At 41.7% G+C, this 26037-nt stretch overlaps 1 protein-coding gene across 26 annotated transcripts in view; it reads right to left on the bottom strand.

The window, feature by feature from the left end:
- Window positions 1-26037, bottom strand: part of ank2b (ankyrin 2b, neuronal) — a 1120520-nt gene that overhangs the window by 732391 nt on the left and 362092 nt on the right. For 24 of the 26 annotated variants that reach the window (XM_085962266.1, XM_085962253.1, XM_085962237.1 and 21 more), the window contains one exon: window positions 11519-11611. The exons of the other annotated variants lie outside the window; for them this stretch is intronic. In XM_085962266.1, the coding sequence (XP_085818392.1) occupies window positions 11519-11611 (93 nt within the window). The remainder of the gene's footprint in view (window positions 1-11518; window positions 11612-26037) is intronic. 26 annotated transcript variants of the gene reach the window in all.

The raw sequence follows: 26037 nt of genomic DNA, 5'->3' as shown, positions 1-26037 counted from the left end.
GTTGTTAGCTATCCAGTGACGCCCACTGGGAAGCACACGTGAATGAGGAAAGAATTGGACTTGGTCGTGATCCTATCAGTTGTCCCCCTGTTGAACCGTTTGCCAATACGATCTGTCCAGGCTCACACTTGAATAGTGGGCAATTGGTTGAGGTACTAGAGGGCTGCTGCCATCCATGTACTGCAGCCCAGCATGAATCAATGCATTCAGGAGAGAAGATGAAGAGCAAATTGGAGGAAGAGAAAAAAGAAACATTAGAATAGATTTCCTATGGGATAGAAAGCATCACAATTTGACAACTGCCCATTCAGCATTATGTGAATAAACTTTAGCAGATCTTGCAGATCAACACACGAATTTGAAACACAAAACTAAAAACATCATGAGGTGCCGGGTTCATTACACTATATTTGTAAAACTGTTCATGCCATGAAAAATTTCTGCCAGTTTCTACGTGAGCTGCATTCAAAGCTTTAGATCAACATTTTTTTTTGTTTTGCCTCACTGTCAATGCTTCCATCCCTATAGGAAATCCTAGACGTTATGGGGGTTTAATTCCAAATATAGGATAGGGGAAAGAATATTAAAAGAATCTCAGATTCTAATCCAATGTACTTCCCTATAGATCTCCAGCAAATCCTGTGCATGTTTCCCTTCAGCCTGATTTGCCTTCTTCCTGAAGAAGGAATAGAGCCGCATATCCAAGTTTGCCGGTAACACCAAGTAAGGTAGCATAGTAAGTAGTACAGATGGGACCAGAAAGTTGCAAATGGACATTGATAAGTTAAGTGAGTGGGCAAAACTGTGACAGATGGAGTTCAATGTGGAGAAATGTGAGGTTTCTTTGAACCCAAGAAAGATAGATCAGAGTATTTTCTAAATGATAAGAAGCTAGGAACTGTGGAGAAGCAGAGATTTAGAAGTCCATGTACAGAAATCACTAAAATCTAGTGGACAGGTGCAAAAAATAATTTAAAAGGCTAATGGAATGTTAGCCTTTATCTCAAGGGGTTGGAATTCCGGGGTGGAAGTTATTACAGTTGGTTAGAACGCATCTGGAGCACTGCGTTCAGTTCTGAAAAGTCCAATCAGGGCACGAGAGTAATGTGTTGGTTATGAGCAACTTGTTACAGGCAACGTGAGGTTGTGCATAAGATTGTGCTGGTTGTTCTGCATAAAAAACATTTTGTTATTCTGCTAAATCTTTCTGATCAGACAATAGGATATTCTTATGGTCTTTAATGTTACATTAAATGTAGTAGTAACGTGTTGCTTGTGATACTATGAAATGTAAAATAACTTAAGAGAACATCATTACTAAGGTTCAATTAGCAAAGCTTTCTTTTTTGTTATATAAATGCTTAATTCAAGGACATAATTCTTCTCTATATCATTGCTTGTACATGATATAATTGCACAACATATTTGTCATAGCTGGTTGGAATTACTTTCCCGCTATAAACAGAGATAATGGCCTTTCAAAGCATACTGTAAAGACAATGCTGTATTTAAAGATGCACTGGTTTAACAGTCTGCAATAAAATGGTTGCTATAATAATAATTATATAATCGCTGTCACTATTTCCCATTGCAGTTAAATTCCTCTACTAGTGTGTCGGTTTAAACTCGGCTGGTTTAATATAATTAAAGATCCTCTCAAATATTTGTTAATAAAGAGCCAAAATAATTTAAGGTGGTAAAATAAATTAACACGTGAATAAATGACAAAATAATATCATTAATTTCAATACAGTGACCTGAAAAAAGAAAATTGTATTTCTAAACAAAGGAGCTCTATATGCATTTACTGATTTACTTATAGACTTACTTGATCAATCTATCTTTTGGAAAAAAAAAATTATTTTATTTTCTGGTTTCTCCACTAATGTTCCCAGAACTACATCTTAGAATATGAATGCTCCTAAACTTCTATATTGTTGCTCATGAATTTATTATAGCACTCTAGTACTCTATGTATTCTTTTTATGACATACTGTTTAAAAAAGCATCTTGTTGCTGAAAAATGCTGAAGGTAAGCATTCCAGAAATTCCAGTCAGATTCAACCTCATATAGCTCCTTTAAATAAATCCATAAATATTGATAAAACTGTTAGAACTTCATAACATCTGCTTTACTAAGTAGGTGCCCATACCACATGGAGGAGAACAAATATATATCAATTACTGGATAATACAACTTCTCATAACTTGAAACAGTGGCATTAATTCATTTTTAATACTTTAAGAACTACTACTTAAATGACTGTCCGAGTTCCAGGGAATTCACAGAATTGCTTAATAAGTGTATGATTATCAACACTCATAATAATGCGGTATAACGCACATGTACATGCAAACAAAGAAATATGAAACAATAGAACTGAATGGTTATCTCAAATCAGCTGGAGGATAAACCTGTAATTACCAAATATAGTCAACAAACAAAGGAAAATTGTTTCTTTAGTTTTGGAAAATGCCGTGACTGCCTTGGATGGATTTGTCTCTATTAAATTCATTCAATCTCTGTGCCCATATGCATCTCGGCTCATTATAATGGATCCGCCCCAGGCTAAAGAGGCACGCATGCAAATTTCCTGCAATTACGCTGATTCAAAATGGGTATAAAATTAAGCCCAGAATTTTATGCACAGTGGGAAATAAAGTAATTTTTCTGGTGTTTTATTGTGATTTTTTTGAGCAATTAAAAAAAAATTATCCTCACTGAGACCTGCATTAAATTTTCTGTTCTTTGAATACATTTTTATGACATTAGTGTAAGTCATAATAAAATTGAAAAGCTTCCACAATTTCATCTTTCAGATGAGACATTAAACCGAGGCCCCATCTGCTCTCTCAGGTGGATGTAAAAGATCCCATGGCACTATTTTGAAGAGGAGCAGAGGAGTTATCCCCGGTGTCCTGGTCAATATTTATCCCTCAATCAACATCACTAAAACAGATTATCTGGTCATTATCACATTGCTGTTTGTGGGAGCTTGCTATGCACAAATTGGCTGCTGCATTTCCTACATTACAACAGTGACTGCACTTCAAAAGTACTTCATTGGCTGTAAAGCACTTTGGGACATCCTGAGGTCGTGAAAGGCACTATATAAATGCAAGTCTTTTCTTTTTTAAACATGCTGTGGCTAATGTGCATGATGGCTTGAAACTTTAATTTTCATACTTAAAAGGAATATATGGTGTGAATTTCACCAAGCCCCGATTGTTTACGCTTATTTCTGCTTGTTTACACCTATTTTTATGTTCTGGTGTATGTCAATGAGATTGGCAGATAATCTGGGTTTAAATAGGCATCGGCAAAATGGGTGCAGAATTGGGTGTAATTTCGGGTGTAACTGCACGATTACACCCCACAGGAAATTCTACTTCTACAAGCGCATTGCTGCCTGCTTTTGGAAAGATTAGGGGCTAGAAATTCATTATAACCAAGGAATGGCAGTGTCAGTAGAAAAATTGGAGAATTAGTGCCAGGCGCAAATGTTTTAGACTGCACGCAAAATTCGTCCTCACTGCTCAATAAAATGTTTGGAGTCCTAAATCAAGAATTAAAACCCAAGCTCATTGGCATTACCCTTAAAGGCTGGACCAATATCGAGAGCCGTCTAATCGCAACTCATCATTGCCACAGGCTTTTTTCACTACTTAAAGGGGAGGTTCATTGATGCTACAACACCTCATTCTCAGCATTGCTGGCTGTGTAGCTGCCTCAGCAAGCAGAAGCAAAACAAGGAGAAGGAGCCAGAGGACTGAACCAGGTGTGCTCATGGCAGGTCCACGCCCCAGGGAGAGAGCCCGCAGATTCTCCGATGAAGCATTGGAGGCATTGGTTTTCGCTGTGGAGAGACGGTGGGCGTTGCTCTACCCAGCAAGCGGCAGGAGGCCCTCACCACAAGCCTTACACACCATGTGGAGAGAGGTGGTGCAGCGCGTCTCGGGCAGCACTGTGGTCCCCGGGACCCACAAACAGTGCAGGAAGAAATTTACCGACCTCACTCGGGTGGTCAGGGTGAGTCAATGCCTCAACAAATGCTACATACCACCATCTGTACAACAATCTTCACACACTGCCCAAAGCACCATACCCCGGCACTCACCCACCAACAATCTCTACCTACCAACACTTACACCCACATCTCACACCTTGCACACAATGACAGCTATTCAACTATGGCAGGTACATCATCCAAACACATTGCTCCACACTCACTCACACACTTTCCTTTCTCTTGCAGGCCAAGGTGGCTCACAACAGGACAGAGCAGGTGCACACAGGCGAGGGACAAGCCAACACCCAACCACCATCTGTGCTGGAAAATCGAGTGCTGCAAATCATTGGGCGCCAGGTGGTGGGCGCCTTGACCACCGGCGACGTTGACCGCCTTGAGGACAACAACGGTATGTTCATCCCTACTCCTTCTCACATCCCACTTCCCCCTCACCCCACAAGCGTTTCGCACTTTCCAGCTAATCATGCTGTATGCATGCATTTCTCCCTCCCTGCTCCCCTCCCCTCACCTTAACCCGACTCTTTTGCCTTTATGCTTTCAGATAATCAGCAAGCACCTGGGCAGCCTGTCCCTGGGGGCACGGTAGAGAGCGAGGCAGGAGAGGAGGAGAAGGAAGAACACACCGCGTCACTGCATCTCTCACCCGCAGACACCAGTTCAGATACTGGCACTATGCGTTCTTTAGAGGCTAGCATAGTAACAGGATCTGCACAGGGTGAGTCTACAGCCGGGCCTTCCAGTTCCAGAGCTGGTCGAGGACGTCCTGCAAGGCCATCTGAAGTCTTCCGCACGGACACTCGGCAGCCTTCCACCAGCCATGCTGCAGCCACTAGAGCAGGAAAAGGCACAGTAACGACAGGCACTAAGGAATTGCACAAGGGTGAAAAGTAAATATTTTTGGTGTAAATATGTGTCCACTACTTTTTGACAAATTTATTACTTCACTTGCCATTCTTTTGTGGTGTCTCTCATTTCAGCTTTGCGCTGTGATATGGCCTGCGAGAGGAATGGAATGACGGGGATGTGGTGAGCAAAAGGGATCTGGGGTTTAAGTCATCCTGGTGTGAGGCTGGAGGTCTGTTTGGAGGAGGTGGTGGAGTTCTGTGACCACCTCCTTGGTGAGGCGGAGCCATCCAATTCACTGCTCCTCGCTTCATTGAAGGTAGGAGAAGTGCTCTCGGAATACCCTTGGAGGGTAAGGCCTCCTAGTGAGAGCCCTGATGTCCCTCTTCATCTCTCTGCGCACATGTTTCTGTATTTCTTGCTGCCTACACTCCCTCCGCCGTAGATCCTGGAGGGCGAGGTGGCGCCAGTACAGCCCCCATTGATATTACCAAGTGTAGCAGTTTGAATCTTTGAAGAATAAATGTAGCTACTTTTTAGTTGCCAGAAGACTCCTGATACAAAGAACCTTAAAATTACTGAATGAAACTGTTGCAGTGGGTGAAGCAAACAAAAAAAACACTGAAACTGCACTAACCTGACAGCTGCGAGTGATTACTGATGATCCCTTTAAATAACGTCCCTGGAGCCGGCTTCCTGGTGCTGCACGCCAGCTCTCCCTGTCGGCGTTTACTCCAGGTGGTGAGGTAAGTGGCGAGAATCAATTTAGCAAATTGGGCTGTCAGTGAGCATTGCACATTCACTGATTTCATGATCTACCTGGCGTTGACGTTCCTGGTGATACCTCTTACCGGCGGCGCTATGGGGAGGGGCGCAAATTTGGCGTGCGGCGTTGGATCTGTCTCACCTCGGCAATACTGGTCTAGCGCCCCATTAGCGCCGTCTGCTGGTGCTAATGGGAGGCGCGAAGGGGACGAATTTTCCCCCCCTTGATGTTTAAGACTCTTTAGTTTTTTTTGCATATAGCTATTTTGGTACAACAAAAGAAACTTAAGCCCAAACCTATAATCTGATTGTTGCTTGCAAAAGGTGGACAGTGATAATGATAATTGACTTTCTTCAATCTTTGGAAATTCTACTTTTTCCATAGACTTCCCGAGATACTTATACTGCTTACTACAAAATCATCGTGTTCCGCTTTAATCTCATTGTAATCCCATTCCTCCCTTTCTTCCTCGCATCTGCAGCATATTCACTGGTCCATATCTTCTCAGTAAAAGATTACATTTCAATTCAAAGACTTACCAGCTGCATTTGAAGTAACCGATTAATGACGTGCTTTGGAAGCTGTGCCACTCATTCAAGTGCTCCCCTACATGAATAATTACTCCTGTAGCCCTGTGTGCAGACAGGTCATTATTCAATGTATGTATACAGATGAGTAAACATACAGAACTCTGGAGCAGATGGAGAAACACTAGGCCCTTGCAGGTACTCACTGGCATTATAGAGACCACCATAGGATGAATCAATGTATGAAGACGGAACGTATCGACACTAAGTCTGGAGTCAGGGCCGAGCCTGACCATGGAGTGAAGGCTCTGGAGTCGGGTCAGACCGTGACTTTGGATTTACACTACAAATTTAGCATCAGTTGAAGTGCAAATAAAACCTTACTCTGCATTGTATGACAAATAATACATTTAACACATTTTTAAAATGTCAATTTTGAGAAGGAAAAGATACTCACAAGGGGTACTTAGTAATAATCCTTGTTCTTCAAATGGAGGCCTCATCTGCATGCCATGGGTTCAGTCCTAAAGACAACGCTCCAGAAGACAAACACCTGACCACTTAAGAGTGAATTGAAATGTCCCTAAGCCACTCTCATAATTCTCATGTTTTTTCCTGATACATTGTATACAAACCACACTCACTAGTTGTGTGCCATTCCTAATTTTATTTATATTGAAATTACCTTTGGTAGGAACAGGCCAAGGATGGACTACTGCCCTAACGTTAAACATCTAGAAGTAATGGTGAATGGCTAGAGGAGAAGTAGTTCACCAACCCTTCCCAGCTGAGATTATGGCACCAATGTCACCGTCATCCACCACTGGTCCAAGTTGGGGGGGTTTGCTTAGATTTATGTGATGTCTGATCTTAGACATATTTTATCAACTGAAATGCATGAAGTGAAACCCTAATGGGTTACCTGACATTAAAAGAGGAAATAGTTGCTGATTCTATCTTCCTGAGCATCAAGTTCTCTCCATGATCTGCAAACCAGAAGAATACCTTTAACAAAAGCATCAAAGACTTCCTTCCAGTGATGATCTTGATTATTTTGTCATTTAAGGCTGCCAAGATCACCTGGGGAGTCAGTAAGAATCACTTTGCCTTCCTGACTTTCTGAAAGTATATCGGGATTAGAGTGAATGGGAAATATGAATTCTTTGACAATATCACAGAGGAGCATTCCTGAGTTTTCGGGACTTAGTGTACCTTTCAATTTTTCTCTTTTATAGATAAGCTTCCAGATGTGTGGTGAAGTTGTGTTTGGGAACTCCTAATGGGAGCATTCGGTGGCTGAACTAATTTATTCTTTACTCCCGCCACTCCCCTCCCCACCAACCCCCCCCCCCACCAACCCCCACCCACGACCTAAGATTTGAGTTCCCTTATTTATGCCTGAGGACTATATTAGGTGTCACCCTGCATAAGGTAGTTGCTCAGAGAAAAGTCTCCTGGTTGGATCATTTTAAGTACATTGTACTTCTAACACCACGTCTGATGGAAGGAGTCATCTCAGGATATTCAGGGAAAAATACTGGCGGTTGAATCCTTTTAAGGACATTGAACTTCAAAGACCACCACAAAATCCTCTGAATGAAGCATGATTTACCATGATTAAGTGAGATACACAAGAATGTTTGAATAACTGCTATACCAGCAAGCTGTGCTAAATTGAATACACGGAAACCAGAGCTTAAAGGACCATTAACACTTCATTGCTAGTCATTTTAAAGTACTTAGATACAACTTGGCAGGAGGGAGCTGCCAACTGGAATTTCTCATAGGTCCACCAAGGTGCTAATTCCAATACTATAGCTTGTCTGACCCTGTCTTGAGAGCACAGACTGTGACAAGCCGATCATTTAAGTAATAATGCAGATGGTACATCTGGAGACAAAGGTGGACAGACACTTGGTAAAGGCTGCCTCAAGTAATAGTTATGGCAGTTGTTCCCTACACAAAGAAACCTTCTATTCTCCTGTCTTATAGAAATATGGGAGTTTGTGTCTTTCAAATCCAGTGCACAATCAATCCCTTGAGCACGTTCCCTGAATGTTTATAGAAAATAGAATCATTTTGAATTTTGATTTCTGGCAATAATTGCTCACCACTCCTGAGACCTAAACTAAGTTCCATGCATCATTCTTTCAAGTAGGGAATAATATCTGGGTAGAAGTTCTTAAAAGTCTTTTTTGGTAAACTGGATCTGTGGCCTTTGATCTTAATAAACCTTCTACCTCAAGATCCGAGAGGAGCTTCTACCTAAGATCCTAGAGGAGTATCCATGCAATGAATACTCTTTGGTGCCTATATCAGAGATAATTGGAGAATAATAGAGTGCAAAATGGAAGCAGCGTCCATCCGTGACAAGGCGGCATCTACCCGAGAAAGGCTGAGTAGGGGAAAGTCATGTAGGGTAACTCAAGGATGGCAAAGTATGTTTCAGCGTAAACTCTTAAAAGGGCAGACATTACAGTTCCCATTTGGAACGTTGTGTTTGGGGCTATACTCGTGGCATGTGAAAGAGACCTCAAACTGAAGGAGAATTCACAAATCGAATTAAATCTTAATTTAATTGGCAACAAGATGAAAACAGTAAGTCTGTTTCAACATTAATGGAATAAACTTCCTTTAACGGGCTTTTTTTTGTAACAAGGACAAACTCAGCTTATTGATTTTTGACACCATAGTTCTTAATCTCAAAGTGTGGCTTTTCACTTAATTATTTGAGTTACGATGAAATAATGATTAGTAAAAGTAATATGGCCTAGGTAAACGCTGATAAGTTGCAATATATTGCCTTGTATGATACAATGACCATGTTTATTACAACAGAACTTTGATTCATTTTTAGTCTTGTTATAATACCAAACATTGTTGGTACTGCCTCAGGCACGTAAACTATAATCTCAAAACCACCAACCAGACATTGGATTCTAAAATGTTATCTAATATGGCTTTAAAGACAAACCCAGGTTAAGACCATACAACGAGAAACATAGGCCCCGATCTTATCTTGGAGGTGGGGAGGGAGCGGGGGTACAGTTTTGCAGTTGGGAAACCCAGGATTACCATTTTTTGTCTCCGTTTCCCAGCCACAGCCAGCCAGATTAAAAAGCTGGCTGACTGTCGGTGGGTAGGCCTTCGACACCAGGCCGCAGCCGGGGAGTGGCAAGGAGGGAGGGATCAAAGAGGCTGGCGGGGGGGGGGGGGGGGGCGGCGGAGACTGGAGGCCAGAGGGGAAATCAGAGGCCGGAGTCAGGTGTAGATCAGGATCTAAAGCAGAGGGTAGATCAGAGGCCAGATCAGAAGGGTCGGGGGTAGGTAGATCGTGTGAGAGGGTGGGTAAAACAGGTAAACTGGATCCAGTAGGCAAGTGAAAAGTGTAAAGGCACTTACCTCCTGGAACCAGCAGTCCTCGCCTCCCTTTAGCTGTTGGGTTTCCTGAAGCAGGAGTTAAATTTAAATTTCAAAATTCTCATCCTTGTTTTCAGATCCCTCCATGGTCTCGCCCCTCCCTATCTCAGTAATCTCCTTCAGCCCCACGACCCGCCTCCACCCCCGAGATATCTGCGCTCCTCTAATTCTGCCCTCTCGAGTGTTCCTGAATATAATCACTCAACCATTGGTGGCCGTGCCTTCAGCTGCCTAGGCCCTAAGCTCTGGAACTCCCTGCCTAAACCTCTCTGCCTCTCTTTCCTCCTTTAAGACGCTCCTTAAAACCTACCTCTTTGACCATGTTTTGGACATCTGCCCTAATTTCTTCTTATGTGGCTTGGTGTCAAATTTTTGTCTTATAACACTCCTGTGAAGCGCCTTGGGACGTTTTACAACGATAAAGGCGCTATAAAAATAGAAGGTGTTGTTGCTGTTGTTAAAAGGGTGGTTAATTCTGAGGCACGCAGCCTCATTATAATAGTTCAATGACCAATCCGCCTCCTGCGAGCGGGTTGGTGGTCCGCCGACCCCACCCTGTCCCACCTCTGTTAAAACCGGAAGTGGGCAGGTTGGAGACGGGTTTAAGATTTTGAACATTTTTACATTCCACCCGACCCAAACACACCCGTTTTTGGGGGTTAAAATTCCTCTCAGGGAAACAGGAAGCTGAAGGCAAATGACTAAATATCATAAGCTATAAATTCTGTCGTATTGCTGCACTGCCAGAATTACAGAAGTACGGAACTCCCGTCCACCACTCTGTCCTGGTGGTGACTGCAGCCTAACTCCTGGGGATGGGGACATTTAAATAACAAGGGTGGGTACCCAAGCCTCTAAGCAGCACAACAGGGGCTCTTGACCCTTGGAGCCTGTGTGATCTTGGAGCGACACCTTGCCGCTTCTAGGATTGTTCAATGTTGGGGCCCTCACCATACCCAGAACGGTTCCTGTACCTACTCTCAGCAGGCATCGGTTCCACTAGGCCTATCAGGAATGGATTCTCAGAGTAGCCTGGGAATGCCCCCAGACAGAGCCCCAAACTGCCACCGCACTTAATTAGGGAGGTGCGCTCATAATATTGTGGGAATTTACAAAGGGGCCAGAAACCCAGACAATCATGGTTGTACCCTATTTTCTGGCTGCCCTTCCTGTGGGAATAACTCCAGAATTACGTTGGGAACATTATGTAATTTCTAGGCTCAAGTTTCTGTGCATAGCCTCAAAAACACAGCGACGGTGATACCTGTAAATGGAAAGCTCATAATTAATTCAATTTTTGAAAAAAACTTTTGAAATGTATATTTTGGGAATTCGGACATGTACTTCCATAATTTTCTATTAAAATGAAACTTGTATGGTAAATTTTTCACCTGACTACTCAAGGATAAGGTCTTTGTAGGGCCTTGTCCAGATGCATTCCTTTAATTTTCCTCAACAAAATAATGTACCTCATAAAAAACCTCTTCAATGCGAGACAGTTTTAGTTTGGTAATACAGAATCACATTGGTTGTCATACCAGTGTTGGAAGAGAATTTTATATATGGAAGTTGCTTATTCACTAACATTATGGATTTTTCCAGCAAATTTACTATATTTTTATCTTTATTGGACCTTTACTCAATACCAGCAAGACATTTTACAGAACAATCTATTTTGCTGAAACGTAATATTTAGGGACACGATTAATACATGCAAATGATGGTTCTGCAGGGATTTCAAGCCACAAAATGCACTTGCTTCACTAAAAATTGGCCAATTTGTTATTGCTGGGGAAAAGCCGGTTAATAATGCTGGAATGACTTTTACATGGACAGGCAAAGCATGACTTCTTGTAATTCAGGTCTCAAGATTCCTTTCGAGCTTATGACAGAAGTCCAGCACTACAAGTACGTGCTTATTAAGCCTTTACCTCCTGACGACTTGGGACCATCTGATCCTGGAAAGTTACCCTGTGACGTAACAACCTCTCCCGGGGAGTGGGGGGGATTTCACTCCCACCTTGCTGTCATGTGGGAATTAAGAAAAGAAGAGTCATGGTGTAAGAAATGAAATCAATGGCAATGCAGTGTGGTATCATACTGTTTGCAAGCAAATAACAGGAGCTTTCAATTCCTGCAATTCAAGCTGCTGCAAAGTGACGCTTTACTGATAAGCAACCTTCTGTGAATGATAGGGATGAGCGCTCAACCAAACTGAAAACCCAAAGTGGTCAGAATTTGATATTTAAATTTATTCACAAGGCATGCATTTTCCAGGTTTTGTTCCTTTTAAATTTGGTAGCTGTGGCCCAAATAATAGCACTGAATGTAGTTTTAACAATTGAAATTTTTTTGAAGACTTGATTCCAGGTAGACTAGTTGGGGAACAGGAGATGCTTCTATGTTCCTTAATGATGAGTATAGAGGTCTAATCTTTAGTGACCTCAAAGACTGTCTAATTCTTGGTGGTCAATATATTTGTTAACATTCTAGGTGGTTTGTGGGGGGGGGGGGGGGTGATAAGCATATGTTAGATTTATAATGGTCTCATGGTAAGTATGTATTTCAATTGTCCCAATAGTGCGGGCAATTTGGGGCGGGGCGGGGAACGAGAGAGAGGTCAACAAGGACACATTCAGTCTTCAATAGTATTGAGGTGGCTACGTATCTATGTTTGATATCAGTCTTGAGTGTTGGTGCGGGATGGGAGTTGAAGTAATATGCATTCGTCTGGACTCTGTTGGTCTTGTTATGTGCACATTCCCTGCCAGTCTAGTGATGCATATGGATATGATGTCTAGAGGTCTCATGAGGGAATGTGCTTCTGTTTCTTAGTATATCAAGAGAAGGTATCATGAGACTGTTCTGGGTTGTCAGGATTGTTTTCTGACTTTGCCTTTATGAACAGGCAAATTTTCATCTTCCAAAGACAAAATTCAAACGCTCATCCCTAGTGAATAGTACAGGAACATTATTGTATTACTGTGGGGGTTCCCGCCTAATTTCAATATTTAATGTTGTTTTTCAGCATAATCTAAGCAATTGGATACCACTTCCACAATAAACGCAGTTCATAAATATTCTGCACTTTCACAACATTTTGCAAGCAGCATTCATTTAAAATATTACTGAAGTATGCATTTCATAAATCCATTAAGTGAATAACGGATTAAGTGAATCTATAATGAAACATATAGATAGGTAGTAGAAATTGAACAAGAAATAAAATATTAAAAAGAAAGCAATCAAGCTTTTACAGACATAGTCAGGCTCCTTTTAATTAAACAGATTTCTTAACAGTTCCAAGAGCACATGCAGTGCAGCATATGTAAAGCCATTCTGACCCCTCCCCGGAGTTTGGAGGGAGGTAAAGCTATTTTTTTCTAAATGATATGCTAACAGTGCACAAGCAAAATGAGAAGAGAGGCACAGATGCTGCAAAGGGGTAAAAAAAGGAGTGAAATTTCTAAAAGCAAAATGTAGCGATTCAGGCCAGGAGGAATTAAAGCATTATCACAAAGGTCAGTGTTATTCACTTGCTGAAGTATTCACGGATGTGTTTGAATGTTAAACCTTATTAATTTCATGTCACTTGTGACTACTTGAGGTAGTCTTACCTAGAAATATCAGTGACACTGTATGGGCCAAATAATACAGAAATGATCATAGGTTTGTTGCTTTAGAATTTTATAGCAGTTAGAACATAATGAGATGGTTTTATGAGGATTTTTTTTCTCCTCTAACTTTTCCCTTTGATTTTTTTTCCTTTATCTGCCTCTGCTGAACACAGCAATTCGTGCAGACATATGATTCCACAGGCAGTGGTGGCTCTCTTGTACCTTTCTGTGACCACTTTTCATGTGTAGGCAGTGAATGTCAGTTGGCTATTTGACTGTGGAGGCCATAACCTGTTCTCATCCAACATCCAGGCATATTTAGCAGAATTTATGCTGAATAATCAGAAATGGGAACCCAGCTTTTTCCTTCCCCAACAGGGCATCCTAAAGCCAATTACAGTATCCCCAGAATTGCCCTGCATAAGATCAGCTAATGAAACCCGACCAGTAATCAAACCAGATCCTTTCTGGTCCATACTATTTCAATGTCACATCACTACAAAGCTTCTTTTGACCATTTTAATGGCTAATTCCAGATGTAGTTTGCGGAGCTCTGTCATTACAACAGAAATATAACATCAGCATGACAATAAAACAGAATGGTGGTCAAAAGAGCCCTCAAACTGGGAGATCTGGCTATGTACTGAGTCCGACATACTAATCACTGTGAGCAGGTGGCATCATTTAATGGTGATCCATCATAGTTGTCAACATTCAACTATGGCATTCTGGGGTGTCTCAAGATAGAGATTACAACAATGCATTTGACTGATTTCCCTGGGATGCGATTGAATTTCACTTAATTTCTATTTTTTCCTAAGTTGATCTACATATGAACCAAAGTGGAAAAAAATCTCATGCTAAGGTGAGATCTATGTGCATTAGTTACTGTGTATATTCTTAAAAAGCAAGCACAAACAGAGAAAATCAAAAAATATTCATTCTGCTATGTTGATTGATGCATCACTCCAATTATTTTAATTGCATCTGTTTTTGTCTACTCAGTGCTTGATAGACAGACTTTCTCTTTAATCCCGATTCAATCTAAATAACTACGGTGACATATTCAATCACTGCAGGACAGTTAACCTGTTCTGAAGTAATAACACATTAAGACACAAGCACAGAGTTTCAGACACAACTGAGAGCTGTGTCCTCTGAAAAGGACTTAAGCTTCCTGACTTGGTCTTGATCCACCAAATATAGATTGTAAATGGAACAGCCCCAAAGCCCTTTTTTGACTTCAACGGAAAGAAAACTCAGATGGAGTTTATAACGGGTGGCTGATCCGCTACCAGCAGTTTTCCGCCCCTGCCGAAAGTGAAAATTACTCCCTACCTTTTAATTCAAGCCATTTTCAGATCTTTATCAATACTGATTAGCTATGATGCTAAAACTGAAGCATCATTTTAGATAGTTGCAGCAGCAAGGTCCTTAGAAACAGCAGTGAATAAAATCATTCCGTTATTTTAGCTGTCACTGAACTCTTATCAACAAGGAAATCTGGCATCCAAACAGAAATTACTGATGATGCATAAGAGGATAAGAGGTAATTTTATAAATTGCATTCCCGACACAAAGCTCTGCTCACCAGGACTGCATATGGGGAATTCTGGCTTCAAATAATGACAACAAATAAGCTTTATGCTATCTTGCGATAACTATAAATCTTGCTGATACACATTGATCATTATTGTCCAGTTGAACAAAAAAAAAGCAGGACTGTTAAATGAACTGTTAAATGTTAGCTGTGTAGTAATTTGTCAAGAGACTTTTCTGAAGAGGTACAGCTGTCCCTTTGCATTTTCTAATGATGACAAAGTATACTCAGAAATATGTGTTATTCCCATTTACAACTGAGACAACCCATTTCACAATGAGTGTCTCATCCGAAGCATAGATTGCTCATGACACCCAATTTTAATGGTCAGGATGATTGCACACTCCATTAAAATTATGGAACGAACATCTGCCTTTTACATGAGTGAATAGTTGCAGAATGGAAACCCAGTTAGATCCAACTGATTGTGTGATTTCCTTGGCTTTTCAGCAGGGTGCACTGGTCTCTACCACGGCATTCCCAATATGCAGTCCCATTGCTCAAAGCTCTGTGCCTGAAGTGTTAATTCATAAAAAATTTCCCATACCCCCACCCTATCTCTTCCTGTCTGACTACAAGGTTTCATGGCTTAGTTGTAAATAATGCAAAACTCACGTCAAAAACAATGACAAACATAGGATATTCACAACCTTAGTTTACTTGGTCCGAAGGGGGACAAATTGGAGCAAGCATGCAGTGAAATCTATTCAATCAATTATTTAGCAGAAAATGCAAATCTTATGGAGCAATTCGGTGTTATATTTAGCAGTTCTGGATAAAATACAAAATGCCTATAGTAAATTTGACTATAGTTGCAGTTTAGACGCTGCCATGAAATCCAATAGTTTATATTACAACACTTAGGAAACCAATTAATTGAAAAAGGAAGAGAGCTGTAAATGGTCAATAATATTATTGATTTTTCAATCAATAATTAAAGAGAATGGACAATACTAATGAGACTATCTCATCTCAGCTGATAACAGAATTACATGATTATTTGTTTCCCCTCTTTCAGATTTAGGCTGCATTAGAAAAATGAAAAAAAACACTGAATTTACTGTATGAATATTATCTTTATCATACAATCTCTTGTATTAAAAAAGCATATGCTTGCTTCAAATATTTCACAGTATACATGATAAATGGAAGTTGCCAAACACCACTGTATGTAAAGGGGGAATTTCCTTGGGTCTTCACTCAGGCAATCAAGTGCACCTGGACACAGGAAAATCTCCCCTTAGGTGCTTCTTGTAGCTAAAAAGGTTTAAACAGCAACTCAGGTGGAATATTGGTAACAAAGCTGTTTTTAAGAGTAGATGTGGAAAAGGATATTTCTTTTTTATCACTGGGGTTTCTTCAGGCAGCATTCACTTCCCCTTTTCTTTCCCACAGATTCTGCCTGAAGAGGGTCCAGTGCCTGAAAAGCCAGTGTTCTCGGATTATTGAAAGCACTACGCTGCCATAGTGACTCATTGGTTGGACCTGAGAAACCTCAGTGAGATAAAGTCATTTTTTAGGTAAGGTTATGTGAAGAATGTTTCAATCTTTGGGGCGATGCAGAGAAACACTACAATGCTATTTCTTCGAACACAACTAATTTAGACCAATACAAAAGCAAAATGCTGCGGATGCTGGAAATCTGAAATGAAAAGAGAACATGCTGGAAATACTCAGCAGGTCAGGCAGCATCTGTGGAGAGAGAATCAGAGTTAACGTTTCACGGTGATGACCTTTCATCAGAACTGGAAAATGTTACAGATGTAACAGGTTTTAAGCAAGTACAGAGGCAGGGAAAGTGGGGTGGGGAGGAAAGAACAAAAGAGAAGGTCTGTGATAGGGTGGAAGGTAGAAGAAATCGAATGACAGAAGGGATGATGGTGCAAGGCAAAAGGGGATGGTAACGGAACAACTAAAGAAACAAAAGTTGGGTCTAGAGGAGATGTAAATGGGAATAGCAGAATCATCACCTGCTGTCCGAAAAAATGGGGGCAGAGGTTACGATCTGAAATTGTTGAACTCAATGTTGAGTCCAGAAGGCTGTAAAGTGCCGAATTGAAAGATGAGGTGCTGCTCCTCGAGCTTACGTTGAGCTTCATTGGAACAATGTCGGAGGCCGAGGACAGAGGTGTCAGAGTGGGAGTGGAGCGGAGAATTAAAGTGACAGGCGACCGGAAGCTCAGGGTCACACTTGCGGACTAAACGGCAATGTTCCGCAAAGCAGTCACCCAATCTGCGTTTGGTCTCCCCAATGTAGAGTAGACCGCATCGTGAGCAGCGAATACAGTTTACTAAATTGAAAGAAGTACAAGCAAATCGCTGTTTTACCTGGAAGGCGTGTTTGGGGCCCTGGACGGTGGGAAGGGAGGAGGTAAAAGTACAGGTGTTGCATCTCCTGCGCTTGCATGGGAAGGTGCCATGGGAAGAGGAGGGGCTGTTGGGGGTGATAGACGAGTGGGGTGTTGGGGGTGATAGAGGAGTGCTGAGTATTTGTTGCATTTTCTGTTTTAATTTAGACCAATGTTGTGTTTATTTTTGAGGAATGTTCCCCATGATAATTATAAAAGAGATAAAAATAATTAGCACAGTTCAAATTACACAAATAAATTGGTCCAGCACCTTACGGTAGCTTGACTTCATAGTTATTTCATTGTATGCTACGTCACAGACAGCAACAGGCACAAAATAATTACCTGCGCCCATGTCTATTCTAAAATTCCATCTCTTTGTCTAGAAAGTGGCAGAAAGCTATAGATCAGAAATACAAAGGTTACATATAGAAAAAAATTAAAACATCCAATCTTTTGCCAGCCACAACTATGCATCAGCAAGACTAATAAGAGTGAAAAACTACTGCAGACGGGCAATTAACAATCATTTCTTATAGGTTTCTTCCATCTCCCTTTTCATCTGCCTTCTGTGAAAGCTCCAATAGCACATTAAGCAAGTCATGTTACTACAATACAATCTGGTCAGATTTCCATAGCAACCAGTTGTGACTCATTAGTTACAAATTCCAGACATCTTTAACATGACCTTTTGAAAGGAAGATGACTGTCAATAATGTAGACAAGATACAATTAGTTCTTTGTTATAAATTCACATTGGTGCAGCACTACACAGATATTATCTGTACTGTTAATATTTGTATGACTCCCTGGCTGTAACTAGAATTTTATACATGTGCTGAAATAGGCTAGCTAAGGCGCAAGTAAAAATAATGTAATTCCTACATTTAAGTATTCATAAGCTATACAATTTGACTTTCTCATTATTGGACATGTACAAAGATCATAGTTCGGCACAACAATGTTTTTTGAGTACATTTAAGTGATACACTGGGGGCAATTTTAACCTGAGCCACCCAGCAGGAAATTGATGTGATCGAATTGGCCGTCCGCTTTACGCCTCACCCAATTATGTAACGGGCAGCAAAAAGTAATCCGCTGACTTGGGGGTAGAAAGACTTTTAAAATAAATGTACGGGTTATTGTAGCATTTTCTCTCTTTTTACCTCAATTAAAATTATTTATTTACCTACAGATCCACAGGCAGGAAAGGACAACCAATAGGGCTGTTAGTAAATAAGACCAGCTGGTTCTCTGACCCGGCTGAACCCCAGCGATCACAAGCAAATGACTTCAACCCTTAAACTGGCATAGCTTGTCATGCAAGCACAGCCACGTCAAGAAACTTTAATGCTTGCATCAACATAGTCCTCCTGCAAGCACTGTATAATCAAAATGTATAATGGTTCATAAAATGTATGTGCAAGTGTGAACTTTTGAATATACTAAGGAGAAGAAAGTTGTCATAAAAATACATTTGCCTTTAGTGTCAGCCTTATTGTGTATAATTACTAAAATTAATGGAAACTGGAATATATCAAAGAGCTGCTTACTGATTCAAAAAGGTCCTCTCTGTACTATCTGAAGTCTGCTTTCATGCTTTGAAGTGTGTGACATTTTCAAAACAACAGCACACAGAGAGACCCAGTTTTAAAGTGCATTCTGTTGGCTGCAAGTGTTAAGCAACCTCTACAACAAGCAGTTTTAGGGGATGCTCTTGTATGTGAAACTGCGGTCTACAATGATGCAGGCAAGATTAGCTAAATTATAGTAATTTACCAACATAATCTACAATACTTATTTTTTTTAAACAAATTTGAACCCCCTTAGTACTTCTTCAGCTCGTAAACTATTTCACTCTCTTCTCAAATAATTTTGCACAATTTTCTGCACATTACTAATGTAGAATGCTGTGAGTGGAATTGGAAAAATGTATTGAATTAAAGAACATTTTGGAATAAATGTAGAAAACCAAATCACAGTGGTGTTCCATTTTGGTGCTGAAATTATATTCTTCACAGGGTTATTGCACAATATAGCAAAAGCCACCATCTCTTCCAGTGTTTCTGTTCCGCATGAAGATTCAGCAGTGAGGAAAGGCATGGTGACAAATGATGGAAATTTCACGGCTGCTCTGCTGTTCCTCATAGAGGCAATGAGTTTTGGAATTATCTATAACAATAAATATTTTTTAAATTTTGAGAAGAGAAAACATGCCTATGTAGCCCCTCGGTAAGCAGTACCCATTCTGGGCTTGTCGTGAAACTGACAGTTGAACTCAGCAAAGCCTCAGTGAATGAACAAGCCTCTCACTGACAGTAGTCCTGCTCTTTAGGTGATGTAATAGCATCTTACATTATGGGCTGAATTTTAATGGGGAAGGCGGGTTGGGAGCAGGGGAGCTCCGAGGCGTTTGGGAAACCCGGACGGCCGGGTTTCCTGCAGGCCCTGCCGACTTTAACGACAGGGCCTGATTTGAATGAGAAGCCTCTGTTTCCCGTCCGCAGTCACCAGATTGAGAGGCTGGCTGTCTCCGGGCGGGTAGGCCTACAGCACTAGAGTGCATAGAGAAAGGAGGGAGGGATCACGTGGGGGTCATGCCGGAAGAAAATCGAGGGGTCGGGGGCAAGGAGAAGGTCAGGGAGGGGTGCGAAGAAAGTCGCGGGCCGGAGGAGGATGGGATGGTCCGAAGAGAGTCGAGGGACAGCGGAAGATCGGGGAAGGGGTCCGAAGTGGATCGGGGGCCAGGAGAAGATCGGAGAGTAGTCCAAAGAAAGTCAAGGGCCAGAGGAGCAGCACGGGGAAGGACGGATTGGAGGCCAGAAGGAGGGGGTGGGGAGGCATTGAAGACCTTGGGGGGGGGGGGGGGGGGGAGAAATTGGTGGCCTGGGGGGGGGGGCGCGATCGGAGGCCTGGAGGAGGGGGCGGGGGAGGCACTGAAGACCTTGGGGGGAGGGGGGAGGGGGGAGGGCCTTGCAGGGATCAGAGGCCGGGGGGGGGGGGGGAAATTAGTGGCCTGGGGGAGGGGCGATCGGAGGCCTGGAGGGGGTCTCCAATCACAGAGAGCGTAGTTTCGGCAGGGTCCCTGGATCAAGGAGATAGGCGTAAAGGCACCTATCTCCTGGATGCAGCAGTCTTCGTCTTGCTGTAGCTGGCGAGATTTACCAGGTGTGAAAAATCCAAACAGCTACAGTTAAACACAAAATGGAGGTTAATTAAGAGGCTTCCAGCTTCATTATAATATTTAATTAGACCCGCTCTTGTAGCCACAGTATTTACGTGGCTGGTCCAGTTACGTTTCTCGTCAATGGTGACCCCCCAGGATGTTGATGGTGGGGGTTTCGGCAGCCCAAGCCTGAATGTCGTCCAGGTCTTTGTTATTTGAGGAGTTGTGAATGGCGCTGAACACTGTGCAGTTATCAGCGAACATCCCCACTTCTGACCTTATGATGGAGGGAAGGTCATTGATGAAGCAGCTGAAGATGGTTGGGCCTAGGACACTGCCCTGAGCGATGTCCTGGGGCTGAGATGATTGACCTCCAACAAACACAACCATCTTCCTTTGTGCTAGGTATGACTCCAGCTAGTGGGAGAGTTTTGCCCCTGATTCCATTGACTTCAATTTTACTCGGGCTCCTTGATGCCACACTCTGTCAAATGCTGCCTTGATGTCAAGGGCCGTCACTCTCACCTCACCTCTGGAGTTCAGCTCTTTTGTCTATGATTGGACCAAGGCGATAATGAGGTCTGGAGCCAACTGGGCCTAGCGGAACCCAAACTCGGCATCGTTGAGCAGGTTATTGGTGAGTAAGGGCCACTTGATAGCTCTGTCAACTACACCTTCCATCACTTTGCTGATGATTGCGAGTAGACTGATGGGGCGATAATTGTCCACATTGGATTTGTCCTGCTTTTTGTGGACAGGACATAACTGGGCAGTTTTCCACATTGTCGGGTAGATGCCAGTGTTGTAGCTGTACTGGAACAGCTTGGCTAGAGGCACGGCTAGTTCTGGAGCACAAGTCTTCAGCACGACAGCCAGGATGTTGTTGAGGCCCGTATACTCAACATTGGCTAACAAGGGAAATTAGGGATAGCATAAGATCCAAGGAGAGGACATATAAATTGGCCAGAAAAAGCAGCAAACCTGAGGATTGGGAGCAGTTTAGGATTCAGCAAAGGAGGACAAAGGGATTAATTAAGAGGGGGAAAATAGAGTATGAGAGTAAGCTTTCAGGGAACATAAAAACTGACTGTAAAAGCTTCTATAGATATGTGAAGAGAAAAAGATTGGTAAAGTCAAGCGTAGGTCCCTTGCAGTCAGAATCAGGGAAATTTATAATGGGGAACAAAGACATGGCACAAAGGAGGACACAAATAAACTCCCAGAGATGTCGGGGAACATGGGGTCTAATGAGAGAGAGGAACTGAATGAAATCAGTATTTGTAGGGAAATGGTGTTAGGGAAATTGACGGGATTGAAGGCTGCTAAATCCCCAGGGCCTGATAATCTACATCCTAGGGAACTTAAGGAAGTGGCCTAGAAATAGTAGTTGCATTGCTGGTCATCTTCCAAAATTCTATAGACTCTGGAACAGTTCCCATGGTTTGGAGGGTAGCTAATGTAACCCCACTATTTAAAAAAGGCGGTAGAGAAAAAAGGGGGAATTATAGACCGGTAAGCCTGACATCAGTAGTGGGGAAAATGCTAGAGTCCATTATAAAAGATGTAATAGCAGAGCACTTGGAAAACAGTGACAGGATCAGACAAAGTCAACATGGATTTACAAAAGGTAAATCGTGCTTGACTAAGCTACTGGAATTTTTTGAGGCTGTAACTGGTAGAATAGATAAGGGAGAACCAGTGGATGTGGTGTATTTGGACTTTCAGAAGGCTTTCGATAAGGTCCCGCATAAAAGAGTAGCGTGTAAAGTTCAAGCACATGGGATTAGGGGTAAGGTACTAACTTGGATAGAAAACTAGTTGGCAGACAGGAAGCAAAGAGTTGGAATAAACGGGTCTTTTTCCGAGTGGAAGGCAGACTAGTGGGGAACCACAGGGATCAGTGCTAGGACCCCAGTTATTCACAATATATATTAATGATCTAGACGAGGGAACTAGATGTAATATCTCCAAGTTTGCAGACGATACAAAGCTGGGTGGGCGTGTGTGCTGTGAGGAGGATGCAGAGAAACTCCAGTACGATTTGGACAGATTGGGCAGATGCATGGCAGATGCAGTATAATGTGGATAAATGCGAGGTTATCCACTTTGGTGGCAAAAACAGGAAGGCAGATTATTATCTGAACGGCAATAGATTGGGAAAAGGGGAAGTGCAACGAGACCTGGGTGTCCTTGTGCACCAGTTGCTGAAGGTAAGCATGCAGGTGCAGCAGGCAGTTAAGAAGGCAAATGGTATGCTGGCCTTCATAGCGAGAGGATTCGAGTACAGGAGTAAGGATGTCTTGCTGCAGTTGTACAGGGCCTTGGTGAGACCACACCTTGAGTATTGTGTGCAGTTTTGGTCGCCTTATCTGAGGAAGGATGTTCTTGCCATGGAGGGAGTGCAGCGAAGATTCACCAGACTGATACCTGGGATGGCAGGAATGACGTATGAAGAGAGATTGGGTCGATTAGGCTTATATTCACTAGAGTTTAGAAGAATGAGAGGGGATCTCATTGAAACTTATAAAATTCTAACAGGACTAGACAGACTAGATGCAGGAAGGAAGTTACTGCTGGCGGGGGAGTCCAGAACCAGGGGTCACAGTCTAAGGATAAGGGGTAAGCCATTTAGGACTGAGATGAGGAGGAATTTCTTCACCCAGAGAGTGGTGAACCTGTGGAATTCTCTACCACAGAAGACAGTTGAAGCCAATTCATTAAATATATTCAAGAAGGAGTTAGATATATTTCTTAAGGCTAAGGGGATCAAGGGATATGGGGAGAAAGCAGGGACAGGGTACTGAATTTGGATGATCAGCCATGATCGCATTGAATGGCGGAGCAGGCTCAAGGGGCCGAATGGCCTACTCCTGCTCCTATTTTCTATGTTTCTATACACACTGTATCCAGTGTGCTCAGCCGTTTTTTGATATCACGTGGAGTGAATCAATTTGGCTGAAGACTGGCTTCTGTATTAGTGGATGGTCAGGAGGAGCACTTCTGGCTGAAGATGGTTGCAAATGCTTCAGCCTTGTCTTTTGCACTCGCGTGCCGGGATCCGTGTCATTGAGGATGGGGATATTCATGGAGGCTCCTCCTCCTGTTAGTTGTTTAATTGTCCACCACCATTCACGACTGGATATGACAGGAATGCAAAGCTTTGATCTGATCTGTTGATTGTGGGATCGCTTAGCTCTGTCTATAGCATGCTGCCTCTGCTGTTTAGCATGCATGTAGTCCTGTGTTGCAGCTTCCCCAGGTTGGCACCTCATTTTTAGGTACACCTGGTGCTGCTCCTGGCTTGCTCTTCTGCACTCATCATTGAACCAGGATTGGTCCCCTGGCTTGATGGTAATGGTAGAGTGAGGGATACACTGGGCCATAAGCTTCCCATCCTGCCTCTGCTAAAAATGGAAGTGGGTGGGTTGGAGGCGGGTTCAGGTCGGGATTCCGATTTTTAACACTTCAACTACCCCCACGCCACCAACCCACCCTTTTTTAATGTTAAAGTTCTCCCTATAATTCAAATCTTCATAGTTCAGATCTGGTAACATAATTGTTGCACATCTGTCATCTCTGGAAGGATACAAGAAAAAGCTTATTGACTGATAAGATAGTCCATCCAGCACCTTTAGTTTCCAATCTCTTTCTCTCCATTACAATCATTCTCATCTTGATCTATTTTATTAATGCTAATAATCTGGTACATGCTCCTTTGAATTTTCCTCTCATGTTCTTCCTAAGCTCCAAATTGCCATCCTGTGCATTTCTTTCCACATCCAACTATGTTGAAATCAAGACTCACCACACATTCTCCTATGCTAACTCAGCCTTTCTCAACAAGAAATTGAATTTATATAACACCTTTCACAGGAAAACAGCCCAAGGCATTTCACAGAGGAAGAGAGCAACAAAAGTTATGGTGCTGGAGCGAGAATAGTTCAGAGGAAATGTGATTTTAAATAACATTAAATAACAAACTGAATTTATTTTTCAGTCTGAAAATTTAACAAAGAGATCTCCAGTAATTTTGTCAGTCTGTTTCGTCTCTTTCTCTGCCTTTTACTTTACAAGACTATTTGGACATCAAACAGCAGAATTTTGTGGAAGTCTCTTTTCCAGTGGTGATGTTTGGCTGGAGCAAACATTTATCCACATGGTTTTACTCAGTTAAATGAGGTGGATAAGTGGTGTAAGTACATGTAATACCAAAGAACAACTTAAAACATAAATGGGATATCAGGAGAAAAATAATTTATTTTAGTACTGTACCTTATCCTGAACATTTAAATTAGAGTTAATAAATACAGAATGTAACAGTGCTTATTTAAATTAGAATTAAAATCTGAAAGAAAACCCCCGTCAAAGAATTTTATTCAAGATGTAATTACTAGATGTGCACCCCACTGAAATACTCACAACACCATGATTTGACGAATGAACTATCTATTTTGCATGGACGACAATTTAATAGTAAAAATTGTACTTGCATCTGCATTTGATGAAGTGAATATCAACTGATGTTGCTGCCAAAAAGTTATTTTAAAGAGATGGTCCACTGGCTACTGTCAAGCGTTATTAAAAGCTGCTATATCATGGAGTAATAGATGAAAGCACATGTCTGCTCGGCTTTATGGAAAAATTCAATGTTTATACATTGTAGATTTACATCTAGCCATTTGAAAGCCAGCCCCATGGATCCCATGGGTGTTGCTCACTCAAATCAGTTGTATCCCAGAGATACCTTTTTGGAAATTGGTCTGCTGCAAGTCTTAGATAATGGAATCACAGCAAAAAGCAAAGCAACAAAAGAAAAGGAAAATACCAAGGCCAAGATCTAGTTTCACGTGCTCTGCTTTTTCTCGTTCTGAGAATGAATTTAAACATTAGTTTATGCATTGTCTAAAGGGGATCTTTGGCAGATCTATTGTTTTTGAAATGAGAACTAATCAGTTTTGCCAAAGAAGCAATTAAGAACCCTGCCTTCTAACATACTTAAAACTGAAGCAGTATAAAGAAATGTTATGGTGAATTAGTCTGGGTAATATGTAATAAGGGCCTTAATAGATACCATTTATGCTAGATTATTCATGTAAATATAGAAACTATGCAGGTATAAAGTACAAAACTCACATGCACAGAGGTGACCTAGAGTTGAATGTTAACACTAAATTCAATGTTTGGATTGTGGGGAATATGAATCCAGTAACACAAAAAGAAAAGAAATCTGTAGCATTTTCACTTATATTCAACCTGGGAGTATGTTGTTCTATTTCAAATAATTCCCTTAGATATAACTTGACTACACAGATGCAATAGGAATAAACACTACTGGAGTGTGCAAAGAGGGTAAAGGCAAAGTAGCTGCATGGCACAATAGAGAATGGGGAATAATAAGGTGATGTTAATTGTAGTTCAACTATTCAATCACAATCACAGAGTAACCACAATAACATAACTCGTACCATAAACTATCATATCTTGGGCTGTTTTGGCACTGGAACTAATTTGAGTTTTATTGGCAAGAAATTAAGAATCATCAAAATATTACAGGCAAGAAGTGGGAAGTATTTGGTAAGATACAAAACCAGCACATGCCCCTAAAAGGCGAAAACTCCACTTGTGTAGTTAACCAACCATTGTCAACAAATGAGGGGAAAGATAGTATCAAGCTAAAAGAAAAGGCTTACACAAAAGCAGGGAAAAATAGAAATCCAAC

Source organism: Somniosus microcephalus, chromosome 2 (assembly GCF_052327205.1).
Source record: "Somniosus microcephalus isolate GS21.2 chromosome 2, FLI_Smic_1.0, whole genome shotgun sequence".
In the NCBI taxonomy this organism is placed as follows: domain Eukaryota; kingdom Metazoa; phylum Chordata; class Chondrichthyes; order Squaliformes; family Somniosidae; genus Somniosus; species Somniosus microcephalus.
Note: the sequence above shows the minus strand (reverse complement) of the source record. Positions and strands in the feature narration are given on the sequence as shown.